The sequence below is a fragment of the Sus scrofa genome, chromosome 3, assembly GCF_054392235.1.
Source record: "Sus scrofa isolate SSC_HxYL_T2T_F1_AM1 chromosome 3, Sscrofa_HxYL_maternal_Yorkshire_Landrace_v2.0, whole genome shotgun sequence".
In the NCBI taxonomy this organism is placed as follows: Eukaryota; Metazoa; Chordata; class Mammalia; order Artiodactyla; family Suidae; genus Sus; species Sus scrofa.
This window is the reverse complement of record NC_139385.1, coordinates 125,780,760-125,799,781: the sequence shown is the minus strand read 5'-3', so window position 1 is coordinate 125,799,781 and position 19,022 is coordinate 125,780,760. Positions and strand designations below refer to the sequence as shown.

General features: G+C 55.6%; 1 protein-coding gene across 13 annotated transcripts in view; it reads right to left on the bottom strand.

Moving 5' to 3' along the window:
* Positions 1 to 19,022, bottom strand: part of DNMT3A (DNA methyltransferase 3 alpha) — a 107,251-nt gene that overhangs the window by 33,812 nt on the left and 54,417 nt on the right. For 8 of the 13 annotated variants that reach the window (XR_014839303.1, XR_014839302.1, XR_014839301.1 and 5 more), the window contains 3 exon segments: positions 17,129 to 17,399; positions 11,150 to 11,193; positions 10,580 to 10,726 (listed from right to left, as the gene is read on the bottom strand). Coding sequence is in view for 8 of the 13 variants with exons in the window: in NM_001435229.1 (NP_001422158.1) it covers positions 10,580 to 10,726; positions 11,150 to 11,193; positions 17,129 to 17,399 (462 nt within the window). In the remaining 5 variants the exon portion in view is untranslated. 13 annotated transcript variants of the gene reach the window in all.

Sequence of the window (19,022 nt, the reverse complement as noted above, 5' to 3'; positions counted from 1 at the left end):
TCAAAACCAGATGCAGTGCCCTCCTAACTGGTCCTTCCTCTAGCCTTCCCCGGACTGGGCCCCCTTGCCGTCGCCCGGGGTGCTCTTCCCCCCAGCACACAGCCAGTTCTCCCGCGCTCCAGCTCCCCACTGCAGTGACACCAACGTTTCTCACTACACAGGAAGGCCTCTGACAATCTGACCATCTTTTTGTAGCTTTATCTCTTCTTAGACTTCCTCACCAACTCCCACCCCTAGTTATCAGATTCTTGCTGTTCCCTGAACAACCCAGAAGCTTCAGGCCTTCTTTTCCTTGCCCTTAGAGGCTCCTTCCCCAGAAAGGCCTCCCTTGCGCATCCCTATTGGAATTCTCAAAGGACACCTCCTCCAGGAAACTTTCCAGGAGTTGCCCCAGTTCTCTCGCCCTCCTTTGTGCCTGTCAGACTCTTGGTGCCAGGAGCACGGAATGAGCCCCGTGTTCCATCTGACACGGGGGCTCACACTGAACACGCCTGCCTCCTCGCCCAGACCGCGCGTGCCTCTGGCTCAGCAACCTTGTCCAACTGTCTCCTCCAGCGCCAGCGCGGTGCTGTGTGTACTCAGTAAATCCTAACTCAAGTCCATTACCTCCTTCCTCTGGAGGACGGGCTCCTCCTCCACAGTCCAGACAATCACCCCATGCCTGAGCATCCCAGGTTAAGAGGAGCTTCATATCTCACCTTTCTGATGCTGGCAGAAAGGACAGAGAAAGAAAAGGGGACCACAGTGAAAAGAAAAGGAAAGCTACGCTCTGGCACAGGATGTGAATTTTATGGAAGTTTTTTTTCTCCTTTAGGGCCACATTTGTGGCACATGGAGGTTTCCAGGCTACGGGTCAAATTGGAGCTGCAGCTGCCGGCCGGCACCACAGCCACAGCAACACCAGATCCAAGAAGTGTCTGTGACCTACACCACAGCTCATGGCAACACCGGATCCTTAGCCCACTGAGCGAGGCCAGGGATTGAACCTGTGTCCTCATGGATACTAGTCAAATTCATTTCCGCTGAGCCACGACAAGAACTCCCGAAAGTCTTTTTTTAAGCCTCTCTATCAGGATGCTTTACATATGTGCCTCCAGGAAAGGCACATCTGTGAGGTCTGAGAATTCACTCAAATAATTAATTTCGGATGTATGTCCAAGGTCATGTGGGAGACAGAGAGAGCTCCTGATCATATCAGTGTTCCTCCCCCGAAATTACACAGTTTGAGAATCTCGGGGGTTGTCCAGGCTCTTTGCGTCACTTTACAGAAGAGAAAACTAAAGCACAGGAGGAGAAAGGCCTCCTCACACTGATCAGGACAGAGGCTGGGCCCAGAACCCAGGCCTCCCGAACCTCAATCCATTCACTTATAATCTGATTCCACGACATCAAACACACAATCGCGAGAAAACAGCAAAGCCAGGGCAGGGGCTCAGGACCAAATGAGTGGAGCAGGAAGCGGGAGAGGGGGCCCGGGGTGAAAAGGACACAAACCTGGCAAGACCCGGGGGCTGGAACACATGCAGCCACAGTGGTGCGAAGGCACTGGCCAGAGGGCTGGGTCGCCTGGCTCCCCCCCCCAGCCCAAACTGCAGTTTCAGGGGAAGCCAAGACTAAAAACCAGGAAGGCCCGGTTCTAATGGAGTCATTTGGAGGCAAAACAGAAGCGAAGCATGTGATCTGGAGTCTGGTGTTACCCCCCGGCCTCTCTACACGGATATCCAAGTGGCTCTTCACTGCTTACCCTGCAGAGTCTTAGCTTCCTAATCTTAAAACAGGGATTAAAAAAAAAAATAGTGCTTCTAGTAATTGCAGATAATATACCTGGCAAATGACAAAAACAGTACAACTTTGCAACAAGTTTGATGTCCCTGACTCCAGAGAGCCTGACCCAGGGGCTGGGGGTGTGCAGTGCTTCAGAGCAGTGACGCACCCTTCTCAGGGTTGCTGGGCAAGAGCGAGCCACAGACCGTCAGAAGAGGCACCGCAGAAACAGGGCATGATGGCCGGGAGAGATGCGCTTCCTTCTACGCCAGCAAGTCCTGCTTCCTAGGGGAAGGTAAGCTCACTGACCTGAGCTGGGGGATGCTGACTGGTGGACGATAGCACTCCCTGACAGGAGTTCCCTGTCACTGCACACTGACCTAGACTTATTGGGAGGTTTTGGGTTTGTGTGTGTGTGTGTGTGTCTTTTTTAGGGCTGTACCCCCGGCATATGGAAGTTCCCAGGCTAGAGGTCAAATCGGAGCTGCAGCTGCCAGCCACAGCCACGCCACAGCAACACAGGATCCAAGCCAAGTCTGCGACCTACACCACAGCGCACAGCAACACCAGATCCTTAATCCACTGAGGGAGGCCTGGGATCGAACCTACGTCCTCATGGATCCTAGTTGGGTTTGTTTCTGCTGAGCCACAGTGGGAACTCCTGACCTAGGTTCAGAGGTGTGACCTGGGCCAGACCGCTGGGGTGACTTCCATTTTACGAATCCTGATATGCAAATGAACTTGAGCATCTCTTAGGAAAGTCAGTGCTCTTGGCAAAGTCCCTGGCATGAAGCAGGCGCTCAGCAAAGTCCCAGCAACTTTGACCTAGTTCAGGCTTGGCCATGGCCACCGCCGGACCTGGCGCAAGATATCAGGGCTCCACATCGCTACTGCTTCCTCCCCACTAAAAAGGGGGGATGCGCTAAGAGCTGTCTCTCTGCGCCCCCCCCCCCATATGCGGTGAATACTGCAGTGCACACACACACACAGCCAGTCCACGGAAGAGACAGTGGGGCGCTTTTCGGTTGACAGTTTCCCAGCCTGTCCTAATGGCCATCCCTGGAGGTCACTACTGATTATGGACTGTCGCAGGAGTCCCTTTAAAATGTGTTCAGCCTTTTGGTAGAGTATACTTGTCACACTTGCTCCAAATGGCATCCTCTCCTTTAAGGCTGATGTTATTATTATTATTATTAGTTTGCTTTTTAGGGCCACGCTCGCAGCATACAGAGGTTCCCAGGCTAGGGGTTGAATCGAAGCTGCAGCTGCCAGCCTACACCACAGACACAGCAGTTTGGGATCTGAGCTGCATCTATGACCTACACCACAGCTCACGGCAACGCCGGATCCTTAACCCACTGAGGAAGGCCAGGGATCGAGCCCGCACCCTCATGGTTCCTACTCAGATTTGTTTCTACTGCGCCACGATGGGAACTCCAAGGGTGATGCTATCTTTGAGCTCACCCTGCAAGAGTTCAGGTTCCCATGAGTTTATATACAGTGAATAAGCACGGAGTATCTGCCAGGTGGAATCCCCTAAAACTTCTACCCACATACATTGCTAACGATCTAATGTGGCTCCTTGACGGTCTATCCTGCGTTGCCATTTCTCACATCCTCTATACGAAGGCCCACGAGATCACACTTAATTCATCTCCTTATTCCCAAAGCCCCCAGCCCACTGCCCCCAGCACAGGAGGTGCTTAGGGACTGCTCATTAAATGGAATCTAACACAGCAGGAGGTGGCCCTCTGGACACTCACGGGCTGTTCTTCCCAGGCCCGACAGGAAGCACAGTCTGTTGAGACTGCAGGGTTATAAAGCAAGAGGAAGCAACATTTGCTCAGCTCACAGAAGCAGCAGCACAAATGGCCAATAAACATATGAAAAGACATCCAACCTCACTTATTATCTGGGAAATGCCAATTAAAATCATAACAAGATACCGTTTTCCCACCCATTAGATTAGCAAAATATTGATGTTGGCAAAGGTGAAAATCTTCTCATACCCTGTTTATGGGGCATAAATTGGCATTGCCCTTTTTGGAGGGTAATTTGGCAGACTGCATAAAATGCAAAACACACACTCCCTCCAACCCAGCATGTCTCTTTCTAGGTGTCTCTCTTCGAGAAACAGAAGCGCAAAGAGGCATGACTGAGGATGTTTGCTGCTGCAGTGCTTATGCAGTAAAAACACTGTAAACCACGCCAATGTCCACCAATAAGTGAATGGTGAAATAAAACCATGGTAATCCATATGGTGGACTAGAACAGTAATTACGTGGCTTGATGGCCCAGGCTTATTGTAAGTGAAACACCAAACTGTAAAGTGAAACTACAGTGTGGTTCTATTTATATAAAAAAGGAAAAGAAAAAAAAGCAACTGTGAAGCAGAATTTATATCCACACACATACATAGATAGATAGAAAAAAATCATGTCATCCCTACCCCAAACTGACAGTATCAAGCACCTCTGGTGGAGGAATTCAAATCACCGGGGAGGGATGTGTTTTGTTTTTTACAAGCGTGTATTTGTGTAATACTGATGTAAAGTCAAGGGTTTTCTTTTCTTTTCTTTTTTTGGCCGCCCTGTAGCATAAGGAGGTCCTGGGCCAGGTCTGAGCCACACTTGTAACCTATGCTGCAGCCACGGTGATGCCAGATCCTTAACCCCCTGGGCCCGGCCAGGGACGGAGCCTCTGTCCTAGCACTCTAGAGACACCACCAATCCCCGTGCGCCACAGTGGGAACTCCTAAAATCAATTTTTTAAAATTATTCATTTCCAGAGTTGCCTTGTGGCTCAGGGGGTTAAGGATCCGACATCGTCATTGCAGCCTCTGGAGTGGATGCTGTGGCATAGGTTTGATCCTAGCCCAGGAACTTCCGCATGCCACAGGCTTGGACCAAAAAAAAAAAGGCTCAGCAGTAATGAACCTGACTAATATCCATGAGGATGTGGGTTCAATCCCTGGCCTCACTCAGTGGATCGGGATCCGGTGTTGCCGCAAGCCGTGGTGTAGGTCATAGACATGGCTCGGATCTGGCATGGCTGTGGCTGTGGTGTAGGCTGGCAGCTATAGCCTGATTCGACTCCTAGCCTGAGAACTTCCATATGCTGCGGGTGTGGCCCTTTAAAAAAAAAAAAAATCCATTACCTTTTACCCCTGTGCTATAAATGTTATGAATACCTCATTAACCCACACAACCCTGAGATGAGAATTATTCATTCATTCATTCAGCAAACCTTTATCCAGTACCTCCTGAATGGCAGCCCTGAGGGCAGAGGTGCCCAGAGGACCTGCTCTGATCAAGCATGGGTTGGGCAGAAGCAGAAAGCAAACTGTTAAGTGCAGCTCTCCTGAAGATGAAACATACCCAGGAGAGCAGGGTACAGCCAGGTCTAGCCACAGCGCAAGGACCTCAGCTCAGGGAGGTTAAGTGACTCCGAAGGCTCCCTTCAAATCCAGTAAGTGGCCGAGTCAACATTTGGACCCACCTCCAGGAAAAGTAATGTCTGCACTGCCTGCTGGGGGCGGGGGGGTGCTCTGAGTACAGGATGGAGAGGGGAGGGAGGGAGGAAAGACTGTGATATTTGGGCCTAGATTCTTCGTTGTCAGTATGTAACATGTATTAAGCATCTAACGAGTCTAAGGCTGCACGAGCCCCTCCCTTCAGACCAGGAGCCAGGAAAGAGACCAGATCCTAGAGGCCATGGCACCCTTGCCCTGATGTAATTTAGAATTGGTTGGGTGAAGAGATTAATGAGAATCCTAACATCACGTGGCCGTAACTACACCCTAAAAGCATAAGCAGAGGGCGTCCCGGGCCCTCTGGCTCTGTGGCTGTTCCAGCTGCTGGGCCAGGCCTCTGCACGTCTCCTGCCTCAGACTCCCAGCAACCAGGGTTAGCAGAGAACACCTGTGGGAGGCCCTTCCTAAGCCTCAAGCACTCCCTCGGGGGCATCTGGTTCGGAAAATAGTTAGAAAGAGGACCTGGAACTGCCCTCCTTTGGGAGGAAGGATGCCTTGCCTCTGCCCTCCCTGCCGCCTGGGCAGGAGCCCAGGCCAGGCCAAGGAAAGTTCTCGGCTCAAGCAAGCAGAGGCTCAGAGGGAACAGCAAGAGTGCAGGGTGCAGAAGACCTGGGCACGCCTTACCCCGGGGAGCCTGTCTACACAGTCCCCTGGCCCCACACCATTCTCCAAGTACACCTATCAGCACCCCTGGAAACCAGTGGCTTGGGCCCAAGCTCCCTGAGAGGGAGTCCCATACTCCCCCACTTCCCAACAGCTTAGCCAACCAGCAGGTATTCATTGAGCCTGTTCTCTCTGCCCAGCATCAGGTCGGGCATGATGGGTGAAGACATAACAGGTAAGAAAGAGTTAGTGAAAATACTCTATGCGACGTAATTGAGTGCTAAACCCAACACTCCTGACAGTAAGGACTACAGGGGTGCAGGGAAGGAAGAGGTCAGAGGGGGCTGGAGAAATCCCGGAGGACTCCCTGGAGGAAGCAGCAGAGCTTGGCCTCAACCCTGAAGAATGGATACGGGAAACCATAGCAGGGACAAAGGCAGGGAGGGAGGAAAGAAGGATAAAAAGGGAGACTGGTCCCTCGCAGGGGCCAGCATGGTGGTCCAGTGGGGCGGAGCCACTGTGGCAGCCACGGTGGGGGTCAGAGCCTTGAGAAACAGCCAGAGGATTTCTGACATAATGACCGCTTCCACAGCAGGGCCTGGTTAGGACTGAAGCAGCGTTTAACCCTGAAAAGGGCTTGTGAAGAGGCACAGAGAACAGGGACAGACGTCGCAGCCCCAGCAGGAATTCCCACCTGGGCCGAGGAGGGAAGGAGGAAATGCCCTCATTTTCCTCATCTACTTATTTTGAATTTCATTCATTTTATGATAGTTTAAGTCTTAATTCTTTTTCCCCACTGTTTTGAAAGGCCGGGAGAGGCAGGTGGACAGGCCGGGGAAGAGCAGACCTCGCTGCGGACTGACTGACCGGAGCGGGGAGGGGGGGGGCATGGGAAAAGGAAATTAAGCCGAGACGGGGGTTTTGAGGGAAGAAGGCCCTACAGGCGGGCCATGCGGACCGGGGAAGGGGCAGGCGCAGGTGGGGTCTGGGGAAGCTCTGCAGCAAGGAACACAAGCCCTCAGGCCCTGGCCTGGCCCTGCCCACCTCCCGGCCCCACTCCTGCTGCGCTGAGCCCCACACGGCATGGGTCACCCACCATGACCTTCCCGTTCCTGAAAAGGCCAAGCCGGCTTCTGCCTGCAAACCTTTGCACGTGCGCTATATCTCTTTTTGCAAGACCCTTCCCCTCTTCCCTAAATTCAAGCTCGTGCTTTATTTATTTATTTATGTGTTTATTCATTCATTCATTTATTCAATGTCTTTTTAGGGCAGTGCCCATGGCATACGGAAGTTCCCAGGCTAGGGGGTCTAACCGGAGCTGGAGCTGCTGGCCTACGCCACAGCCGCAGCAACGGCGGATCCTTAACCCACTGAGCGAGGCCAGGAATCAAACCCGCAACCTCATGGTTCCTAGTCAGATTCATCTCTGCTGCACCACCACGGAACTCCAAAGTTCATCTTTTAAAAGCCAAAAGCTACCTCTCGCTAATGCAGAAGTAGTCTAAGCCCTCGGCTCTGCTCTTCCTGAGGCGCCGATCCCTCACCCTATCAGAGGAGAGCCAGGAATACCCTGGGCTGCTGGGAGCTCCAGCATCTTAGATGATGCTCAGACAGGGCGGGTTCTGGCATCATCTCAACGATGGTGCCCTCCAGAAACTTTAAAGGGCAGGTATCACATTCAGAGGTTTGGAAGTGCTGGGGGGACCTCCCCGTGGCACTGCCTGGGAAACAGCGTGGATTCGGCAGGAGGGGATGCGTCTTCTGGGGGAGGGGGGTGGGCAGGAGATCTATGAGAGCGCGTAAGTGGTAAGGGGATCAAGACTGGCTGAGGTCGGCGGGGGCAGGGATTTGGGGGTGCCACAGTTAAGGGACAGAGGAGGATGCTAAGAAGATGCAGGAGGAGAAGGGGAAGAATCCTAGACACAAGGTCAGGGCAGCAGCTTCAGAAAAAATGGGCCAAATGCCAGACAACTAAGAGGAGACAGCAGAGGAGGGAGGATTTCTTCCCTGTTCCTAAAAGAAAGCCACTTGGAAAACAGGCGCAGAAGGCAACAATTACTGCCCCTTAGCCCGAGGGGGACTTGGGGGATTTGGGAATCCCGGGAGCTATCTGGTTTCCCCAGTGTTACCTGCAGCTGGCCGTCCCCTGGCGCCCCAGCAGAGCCCAGGGCAGGGAGTGCGGTCTTTGAGGCTGGTCCGGGGAGCCCGAACTGGAATCCCATTCCAGCCCCCTTCCCTGTCCCCTGAGTGAGCTTGTGGCCAGCAGGTGACCCTGGAGCCCCAGCCCCCTTGTCTGACACAAGGGGCTCAAAGGTTCTAGCGTTTGTACTGAAAGGCAAGGAATTCTTGAGTTGTATCATCGAATGAGTAAGTTCAACAAGCTCACCAGCAGAAAATGTACTTGGGGTGCAGGTCTCTACACTTCAAGTCACATCCCTAAAATATTCAATCAACTTTCAATTTTTCTGTTGCACTTAAGGACGACTTTTGAGTCATCACTAAGCAGATGCTTGAGGTTTCTTTCTTTTTTTTTTTTTTTCTTCCAGAAAAGCTTTCAATGATTGTTAAAGTTTGGTGATAGCTCCTGGGAGTTCATTATCTTAGGCTCTCTACCTCTATGTCAGAACAGGTTTGTAATTTCAAATCTTTTTAAATTTTAGTGGAAAACGTTAAATTGAAAAAAATCTATTCTCTATTATGTTACTTTTCCCTGTGAGCTGAGAAGAGTCTGCCTTTTGCATTGCAGCGGAAGGTAGGCCGCCGTACTGGCTCCTTCAGGGGTGCACGGTTTGAAGATCACCAAATTTCTAGAAGTTTTCCAAGTCTAAAAGTCCTTATACCCAGCCTCTGACCTTAGGGCTAAGGGAGGGCAGAAGCACGGACCACGCACAACAAGGGGTTAAAAAGAAAAGCCCCTCCCACAGGCTACAGGGGGCCTGAGGGAGCCCAGAGCTTCAGGCCGCGCGAAGGAATTTCCATCCCAAAGACCACACTTCAGGCTCAGAGTCAGGTGCCTCTCTTCTCTCAGACCTTGGACAGTCTATCCCTTTTCCGGGCTCTTCCAGGAGAGAAATTTCTGCCTTCCTGGATCCCAAAGGCACTGGAAACAATCGAGTAGCCAACATCCGCCCTCCTCCCCTAGAGAAACTTTCTAGAGAAAGTTTGAAACTTTCTCCAGAGCCCACTCTCACGCGATGCGAACTGGGATAACTCCCTTCTTTGCAGGCCTGCGGTAAAGACAACTGCCCCAGGTGGTGGCAGTTCCCGGGGTCCCCCCTCCTTTCCGGGTCTACAGCCTTCTCTCTCCTCTCATCAAACATCCAGCAGAGCACGGAGCTTGGTGCCCAGGTTTCGCCCCTCTGTCTCCACTCCGTCCCCTCCTCTGGCCACTGAGGCCTTCCCTGGGCTGCCTTCCACCCGCCCGCCCCCCAGCCTCTCTTAGAAACATCACCAGCTACCTCCAGGTCGGCCGGAGCGGTAGCCAGTCTCAATCCCACCCCCGAAGGGCCGGGCGGCCACTGTCTCCGGAAAACCACCTCCTTTCTAAGACGCCCGCTCTTCCTCCCGGGCAGCTCAGTCCCCGGCCTGCCACTCTCCCTCTCCATGTGGCCGTAAGGGTTGGGTTCGTGTGGATGGAATCCTGGGACTCTGTCTCTGCTCTCCCCTCCTGGCTCCTAGGTGAGGCCATCAGTGACCATGGACTTAAAGGCCAGGCTCTGCTCCTGACGCCTGCGCACCTGCAGCCTGGACAGACCTCCCTGCGCCCCGGGCTCCAGGCACCTCAGCATCTCGCATGAACTCTTGATCCCCTCCCGTCCCAAACGCATTCCTACCTGAGGAAGTAGCACCCCCATCACCTGGCGTTCAGGCCAGACCCACGGGGGTCGGCCTTGAGCCCTGCCACCCAGCCCCCCTCCCCCAGGCATCAGCAAGCCCTGCTGATTCTGTCTCCAAAACCCACCCCGGCTCTGCCTTCCTCTCCGTCGCCACCGCTGCCCCTTACTCCACACTCAATCATTCCTCTGCACCGCAACTTTCACGCCTCCCAGGACACTGGGCGTTAACCCAGCCCTTGGCCAGGATCTCAAGGCCCTGTGTGACTGGACCCTGCTTCCCTCCCAGCCTCGTCTGGCCCCTTTATCCCCTGCTCACTTCGTTCTGGCCACACTCGCCTTTCACTCTGCCAATCAAGTCAGGGCCTCGCTTGGGCCGTAATTACCTGTGCCTAGAATACTCTCCACAACGCCCCCCGATTCACAGAGCCAGCTCGTCTCTTCCTCTGGGGCTCAGCTGAAATGCCACCTCCTCCCAGAAGCCTCTCCTGACCAGCCCACAGAAAGCAGGCCTCTGTTAGCCTCGCTTTCAGCCCCTTGTTTACGTGTGTTCTGTCCGTCTCCCCCGCCAGAACGGCAGCTCCATGAGGGCAGGAATTACACGTGCACAGAGCCTGGGACACCGCGTGGTTACGTGCCTTGTGTCCAATAAACATTTGTTGAAAGAACAAAGGAACCAGTCCCTGCCTAGGGGTCCAGCAGGTCCCTGCAAGGGCGCGAGGTTAACCTGAAGGGGAACCTGAGGCTCAGCCAGGGCCTGACAACAGCCGCAGACGGTGGCTGAAGCTAACTCCTGGTTGTCCAGTTCTGGGGGACCGGCTGGGGCCCAGGCCAGAAGGCACCTCACCTCCCTTTTCCAGCGTGCCAGCCACTCGTCCCGCTTGCGCTTGCTGATGTAGTAGGGGTCCCCCGCCTGGAAGGTGAGCCGCGGCATGGGCCGCTGGCGGAGGCTGGACTCCCAGCCCAAGCCACCCCGCAGCCGGCCCCGGGAGCCCTAGGACAGAGAGACAGAGCGGCATTAAGGTGGGCACGGACGGCCCGCTGCAGGGCTTCTTCCTCCTGGAGGGGACCCCGAGGAGGCACTCACCTCGAACAGAACACAGGAGCTCTGACTCCTGGCCAGAGATGCCAGCCCCGCGAGTGCGGGCCAAGCCCCTGCCTGGGCTGGGGACCGTGGGGGCGGGGGCGGGGTGGGGGGCAGGACATAAACTGGGAGGGGCGGGCGGGGCTCGGTCTCCGAGGGGGACCTTCCAACCTCCACACCCCTTCCTCGGCTCCTCACAGAGGGACATGTAAAGAAGGGGCCAGGGGCCACCTCGGGCTCCCCTCACACACTCTCGCCACAGTCGGTCAGAGCGGTGGCTTTCTTCTAGAATCAGGATCCACAGAGCCCCTGGGGGGTGAGGAAAACACTTGCCTCCATTTTCATGGATTCGATGTTGGTCTCCTTCTGTTCTTTGCCTGTGGAAAGGGAAGAACAAAGGGACTGTCGGCGGAGTTACAGGAGCGGCTCAGAGGCCTCCCTTGTGCCTGAGGTCCCTGCCAGGGGACAGGGCTTCTCCAACCATCTAGGTGTTCCTACGTCAAGCCTAAGGGCCCACCAGGCGCCAGGCGGCATGCTGGCCCCGAGGACTCGGAGCACAGCCAGGGCAGAGAAAGGACTGGAGCAGGCCTGGAGGCCCAGATCGGAAGCAACAACAGAAAAGCCAGGGCTGTGGTTTCTGGCCCACTGAGCGCCTCGGGTGCACGGAAGGGGTCTAGAAATAGCCCCCCTCGGCTGCTCCCAGTCCACAGAGCCGCCTCCCAGCAGACGGGCCCGACTGCACAGCCCTCCCTGGCCCTGGAAGGGACCACTTGCTCCTATGTGGGGTAAGGCGGTGATGTGCTGGGGACGGCGGGGCACAGGGCGACTGGACCAAGGCTCTGCGGAAACAGCTTTGTCTCTATGAGGCTCGGTTCCCTCATCCAGAAAATCAAGATGCTGGAGATGGTTTCTAAGGTGCTCCTGCAATTCTCAATCTTCTCTTCCTGTGAGGAACATCTGCCTCTGTACCCCATTCCCACCCCGTTCTCAGGTCCCTAAGTTTAGCTTTATTTTAGAAGACTTGGACTCCAGCTGTCTTGGTGTGACTCTCTAACTTCTCCCAGCCTTTTCCTCACTGAATCAAGGTTTATAACCCTTCTAAAGGCTTCAGGGGATTAGGAACATTCCGTGCCTAGAGTAGGGCTTGGCATATAGCAGGTGCTCAATCAACAGGAGTTTTGCTCCCTTCCCTAAGGCAGCACTTCCCTGCTCCTCTTGCCCACAGTTCCTCAAAGGGCCCTGACTCCAGTTCCTGAAAGGGAACCCCCCCCCCCGCCCCGAGGGGGGGGGTTGCTGAGCCCCAGCAGTATTTTCTTTAAGGGGGACCTTATCCTCTCCCTGTCCTCTGGGCTCCAAGCAAGAGGGCAGCCACACTCCAGAATGTCTGATGGCCACCCTGGTCCCTGCTGCCCCCCTCCTCGCAGGGTCCAGCCTCTCGAATGCCCTTCCCAGGCCCAGTACGCCCTGCAGTCTGCAGCCTGCAGCCCTGGCCTGGCAGGGGTGGCGCTGGTTCTGCCTTCCAGCTTCCTGCTGGAGAACAGGGGAGGGTGTGAGCCTCCTCTTACCTGGGACCCAGAACCCCTTTGTCTGAAGCCAAGAGTACTGAGCTTGGGCCCAGAGCGCAAGGTCACTGAGGCTGGCTCATGGTAGCTTTGGGGGCGGGGTGGGGGCTGTGAAGGGGGGACAAAGGGCCACAAACGGAAAAAACAGCCCCTCCTGCATCTCCTGGCTCTGAGGCGGAAACCAGCCACAGCACTGAAAGTCTGAATCCTCAGCCCCTAGAGAGGCTGTTTCTTTGCCCCCTTTCACCGCGGGAGACCTGGGGCTCTGCTCTGGGCCTCGGCGACCTGAAGCTCGGGGACGGGGAAGGCAGGGCCAGCAGCGGGGGCGGGGGGGGGGGGTGCTGCCGGGAAGAGGGGACCCCCGCAGGGCCAGCCGGGCCCTGGGGCGCGGGGAGGAAGCGGGGGCGCCGTGTAGGCAGCAGGCCTTTTAAGGTATGTCTCCCCAGACTTTCTCTGTCTATTCCTCGAGCTTCCTTGAGGCCCTCTTGTCCCACCAGAGCCAGCTCCCCAACTTTTTCTCGGCCTCCCGGAGCGGGGCTCCCCCTCCCACCCGCGCCGCGCCTCGCCTCCCTCCTTCCTGGGGTCCCCGCACGCTGCACCCGCGAGGTTTTGGGCGGCCAGGAGGGGGCGCCCGCCCTCGGAGCACAGCGCCCGGTGGCCCCTGGGACTTTCCTGCCCGGACCCTCCGGGGCGTTTGATTTATGGGGAATCAGCTCCTCAGAATGAAAGAAAATCGGGGCTGAAGGGACTTGGAGAGGTGATGGGGTACCTGTGCAGCCCGTCGATGGGGAAACTGAGGCCCAGGGAGCGGAGCGACTCACGCCAGAACCGAGACCAGGGTTCAGCGCCCCTGACTCCCCAGCCGGCTTGCTCATTTTCATTTTCACACCGCACCGCCTCGATGCGTGTTCCCGCACTTCCTCATTCCCTGGCCCCCATGCTCCCCCAAACAGAATTGCTTTTCCTCATGCGGTTTCCAACTGGCTTCCTTCTGGAATTTTCTCCCTGACAGACTCTGCGCATGCCCACTTGAGTGATATCTCACTCACACACACACACACACACAGACACACACACACACACACTTTCCAGCCTGGCCCAGCAAAACAACAAACTGGGCTGCCTCAGAATGCAGCACTTGTCCTGAGTCAAGGAGGGTCAGCTGTTCTCTCGACACTCCCTCTGCAGTCCATCTGCTCCTGGCCCAGACCCAGAGCCACGGGCTGGGCCAGGTGGCTGTGTGCCTTCCAGGGTGGTCCTGGCAGGCTTACACATGACCTTAGGGCATCCTAGGTCCTGGGGGCAGGGGAGGCCAGGGTGCTTCTAACACATACCTGTTGGTCTGAGCTCTGCTCTGCCAGGGGCCATCCCCAAATTCCCTTTAAGTGAACCCAAGTCTCCGTGACAGGATTGAGGCCGGTCGGCCTCAGAGGGCAGTCGCTAGGCCAGTACTGCGTTCAGTTATTCAGACAGGAGCTTTGTGCTGCCCTAATCTGGTCCCTTCCTAGTTGTATAATCTCAGGTAAGTAACCCAACCTCTGAACGCTCCGTCTCCCCATCTGAAAAATGGGGCTAACAGAAGTCTTCCACAGATGATCGCGAGGATTACATAAGAGAATTATATAAAGAGCAGGGCTTCTCCAAGTTTAATATGCATTGAAATCAGGAGGATCGCTTTCAAATGTAGGTTCTGATGAAACAGGTCTAGGGTGGGACCTGAGATTCTGCATTTCTAACATCCCAGGTGAGGCCAAGAGACGCTGCTGGTCCATGGACCACTTTGAGTGGTGAGGACACAGAAGACTCAACACGCGGTCAGGATTCGGCAAGACAGAAAGCCACATTACCATCCCACTCCACCATCCCGATGGCCTTAATGCTAGGCGTGCAGGAGCAGTTCCAAGGCCACCACCTGCCTGTCCAGGTGGCTCTTGTCCTATTAGTCATCATCTCTCCCGCTCCTCCTTTCTCCTGGCTGTACCGTCAGGATGTGGTGCTCCTTCGTGTTCACAGGAGGACACCCAGGCCAAGACTGCCTTCAAGTCCTCCGTTTTTCCCGTATAGGAACTAATGAGAGGTGTTCCAGGAAAGATGGATGGGGCCCCTGCAGAGAGGCATGAGGGGAACCGAAAGGAGACCACAGCCAAGTCACTTCCTCCCTGGGGCCCCCGGTCTCCTTCCTCCTTGGAACCAGCAGCTGAGTATGCATTCTGTGTGGCTGAAGGCGGGCCCAGCGGGCCAAGCCGCCAGTGGGCCACTGCCCACCACTCCAGGTAACAGCTCACCAGTCTCAGCATCCGGACAATTCACAGTGACCTTCAGGGCTCCCAGCGCGGGTCCCTGCCAGCATCCCCACTGCCTGGAAAGCTGGGGCAACGCAGGAGTCTTCCAAGGCCAAATGTGGGAGATCAAGGACACCCGGAATGTTTTTGCCCACTGCACTCTGCCCTGAGCTTCTGAGAAGGATCCACTCAATGTGCGAAGGCCCCCAACCCAAGAGTCACTCGTGTACCATCTCTCCCATTCCCGCTGTGTCCCTGGCATTCACCCACAGCTCTCCAGGTAACCACCCTCGTGCCCTCCCTCGGCGCCTGCAGCAGCCTCCTGACTGCTCATCCTGCTTCCCAGCCCCTCTGTTCCATTCCAGGATCCAGATGGCAAAGGGATCTTTGCAAATGCAAAGCGGATCATGTCAGCCCCTGAGAGGGCAGCCTCGAAGCTGCGCTGGCCCGGGCTGCTGTCCCCTATCTCACACCCTTCGCCCTTCCTCCTCCCATTCCAGACTTCCGTCCTTCTGTCAGGCCCCTGGATACCCTGCTCCCTCCCACCTGGGAGCTGTTACACCTGTCCTCACCCCCTCCCTGGGTGCCCCTCCCCAGTGAGCCCTTCAGCTTAGGTGTCCCGGCCCAGGCTTACTGGGGTCCCTCTGTCATAGTTCCTCAGAGAACCATGTATATTTTCCCTCAGAGAACTGGTCTCTGTGTATAATCACGCATTTCTCATGAATATCTGTCTGTCCAGCAGACCGTATGGTCCTCCAGGGCAAGAGCCAGGTTTTGGTTAGTGATGGTCTCCCCAGCTCGTGGTACCCACCAAACGGGCGTTTAAAAACCCGCCACTGACTGACTGAAGGAGTTGCTCCTGAGAAGGAACAGAAGTGGAGGAGGCAGGACAAGCCCAAACCCAAAGCAAACCCGTGCGGGTTAAGAGCACCCTTGGAACCCTGGCTCCATCCCCCCAGGCAGGAGAGGTTGCCCCGGCCCTGGGCGGCAGCGGGGCCCCAGCCATGGTGAGGTCCCAGGAGCTGCCCATTTGGTGGGAAGGGCCCATGATGCCCTGATTCTGCTCTGGCACATGTGGCCTTGGTAACGGGACAGTGGCATCTTCTCCCTCGCCTCCTGTGCCACTCCTCTCAGGGCCCTCGGCCACTCCCACCAAGTGTCAAAACACATCCCAGGAGGCGCTCAGTTCAGGACCAGCCCACTGCAAGCCCCGTCCCAGAACAGCGGGGGCTACTGGATGGGTACACCGACTCTGAAGCTAGAGACCAAGACGGAATGAACCCTGGATGTGCCACGACCAGGCTGGGGGGGGGTCCCTGAGCAAGACGCTTTATCTCGTGAAGCCTCCATTTTTTTTTTCACCTTAAAAGAGGGATACTAATGCCTCTTGAAGAAGATTGTTTGGAAGCGTAAATAAAGCAATGAATGCAAAGGAGCTCAGAAAGCGCTTTGCACACGGTGGGGGCATCATAAACATTAGTTGAATGATAAATAAACCTGGAAATCTCTTTTCTGGAGATGCTCTCTACCCTGCATGAGTATTAGGCTTGGATGCATGTGCAATTAAGTTATGCCAATTAATCAATTGACTCATTCCATCATGTACGCTTGGAAGGAAGACTCTGTGAATTTCAAATGCACATATGCAAAACAACCTGGCAGGGCCCGGGGAGGATCAAACGTGATAATGTATGAGAAAGTGCTTCGTAAACTGTGAAGCCCTGTACAACTGCTAGTTGTCCTCATTACTAACATGTTTACAGCTCGGCTGGCCCTGAAATCGCTGGCTTAACCTGAAAGAGAAAAGTGGGCAACTTTCCAGGACTCCAGGGCTAGGCCACAAAGTCCCCAGAGGAAGAGGCCTGGGCTGGGCAGCTCACACCACCCGCCCCACCTGTCCCTCCCCTCCCCCACTCTGTCACCATCAAGCTTCGGTCGAGTCCGCTGAACTCCGGTGAGCTCAGGACAACAGCACTGGGCAAGGCCAGCCAGCCTTTAAGGCCCAGAAGGCCATCTGCTGCCCTCAAGCGCCCAGGCCGCGGCCACCAACACATGGAACCCTAAGAGCCGCAGCTCCTGTGGAAGTAAGCGAGCAGGCCGGGCAAAGGCCGAGGGAACCGAGGCGTACAAGCAGCCGACGTGGGGACAGCCACCACCCCAGCAGAGCAGCCTCTGGCATTCTGCAAACTCACTGTTGCCAGATCTAGCTTTTGGGTGGTGGGTTGGTTTTTTTTTTTTTTTTTTTTTTCCCGTGAGAAGCCAAAACTCCAGATTTTTATGTGAAATTTCATTTTTTAAATACTGGAAACTTAATTTTTTTAAATGTTTAAAACACTACGCGGGCCAAATAAAACCTGTGGGCAGGCTCTAGGGCACGGCCTTGGCAGGTAGACCTTCGGCTTCCACGCCCAGCCGGGGCCTCCGGGCACCTGCCGGGCCCCCAAGCTCCGGACCCGCATGGGACTCACCCTCCTCCGCAGGGGCTCCCCGGCCATCCTTGGGGGTGCAGCAGCCATTCTCCACGGCTCTGGAGGCTTCGGACGGGGTCTCGGCCGCGCCCTCTCCCTCCGCTGGGGCCCCGCCCTTCTGCCCCCCGGCGGGGCTCCCCTCCTCCGGCTGAGGCTCACTCCGCTTCTCCAAGTCCCCGTTGGGTAACAGCTCTGAGGGGCCTGAGTCCTGGGCCATGGACGGGGACTTGGAGGTCACCGCGGGGTCTTTCGGCGTGTCGCTGCTTTCCACCTGGAAGGAAAGGAACACGACGGGCGCGTCAGACCAGCGGTCTTAGCCCTTTTGCGTCCCTGACCCGGCTGAGATGCGGGTGCAGGTTACAACCCCTCTGTCTAGCAAATTGTGCTCATGTAAACGTCTACGCGGGTAAATGGGATTTTTCTCTCAGATTCAAGGGGTGCGTGGGCCCGACCCCCTGAAGTCAAGAGGCTTTGCCAGCCCTGTGCCACTGCAAGCCGCACCCCACCCCAGGCCCCACCCTCGCTCGCTGAGGCAACATGGGTCCCCAAGGCCTCTCTGTGGTCCCCACTGAAAACAGATGCTTCTCACGCATCCCTACTTCAAACCAGAACCGCCTCCTCCTTAGAAGATTCTAGTAACCCCGGCTGACGTGACTGCTGTGTCAGAGCCCTCCTGGCTCTCCTCTTGGTCTCTCGAGCGGCTGCCTGGCCGGCTGCCTGGCCGAGTGGAGGGTAACGTGAGAGGGGACCTCCTCTGGGCCCCAAAGCCTGGCGCAGTTGGTTCCCTCCGCTTCCGCCCCCCGGCCTTGCCCCAGGAGAGCCAAGGCCCCGGCCAGCCACCCGCAGTCTCTGCAGCGAGGCCTCCCTCACACGCCATGCTGTGGTCCCCTTCCAAGAGGAAGTGCACTGCTTTGACCCCACGAGTCTCAGAGCTGAGCTCGCTACCAGAGTCGCATTAGGAGTTGTCATAACCGTCCACCAGGGTCTGTGCCCGGTGGGCAAAGCTCCTTTTCACTCATCACCCCTCCAGAGCCGCTCGAGCTCACTGGGGAGGCTGGCAGAGAATTTTGTGATTTACTCGAGGTCCCACACTCTGTAAGGACAGCGCCTGGCAAACACTTGGTCCTTGGCCATCTGGGGGCAGGTAGGCCAGGACATCTCAGAATAAATGAGGGGATCTGCTGGGGGCAGAAGCGGCAAGAGTCCCCTGTGCTTGGCACTCTGCCACACCTGCGGGCACCAAATGAGCCCCAGCACTCTTCTCACCGACTCCCTGCAGACCGCCTGCCCAAAGGCTCCAGATGGCGCCTCAGCTTCCCCACCTGCAAGGTGAGATGGCTGGGCTAGACCAATGAAGCGCTTCCTTCTTTTTAAGTTTTTTTTTTTTTTTCCTATTTATAAAAGTCAGATACATATTATAAAAATTCAAACCATAAAAATGAGTTGTGTTAAAAGGCTAAAGCTCATGTTACTTTTCTTTTCTTTCCTTTTCTTTTCTTTTTTAGGGCTGCACCTATGGCATACAGAAGTTCCCAGGCTAGGGGTTAAATTGAAGCTGTGGCTGCTGCCCTACACCACAGCCACAGCAAAACACGATCTGAGGAGTTCCTACTGTGGCGCAGCTGAAACAAATCTGACTAAAAACCATGAGGTTGCCCGGGTTCAATCCCTGGCCTCGCTCAGTGGGTTAAGGATCTGTCATTGCCGTGAGCTGTGGTGTAGGTCACAGACACGGCTTGGATCCTGCGTTGCTGTGCCTGTGGCCTGGGCTGGCTGGCAGCTGTAGCTCCAATTCAACCCCCTAGCCTGGGAACCTCCATATGCCTCGGGTGAAGCCCTAAAAAGCAAAAAAAAAAAAAAAAAAAAAAAAAAGAGAGAGAGAGATCCGAGCAGC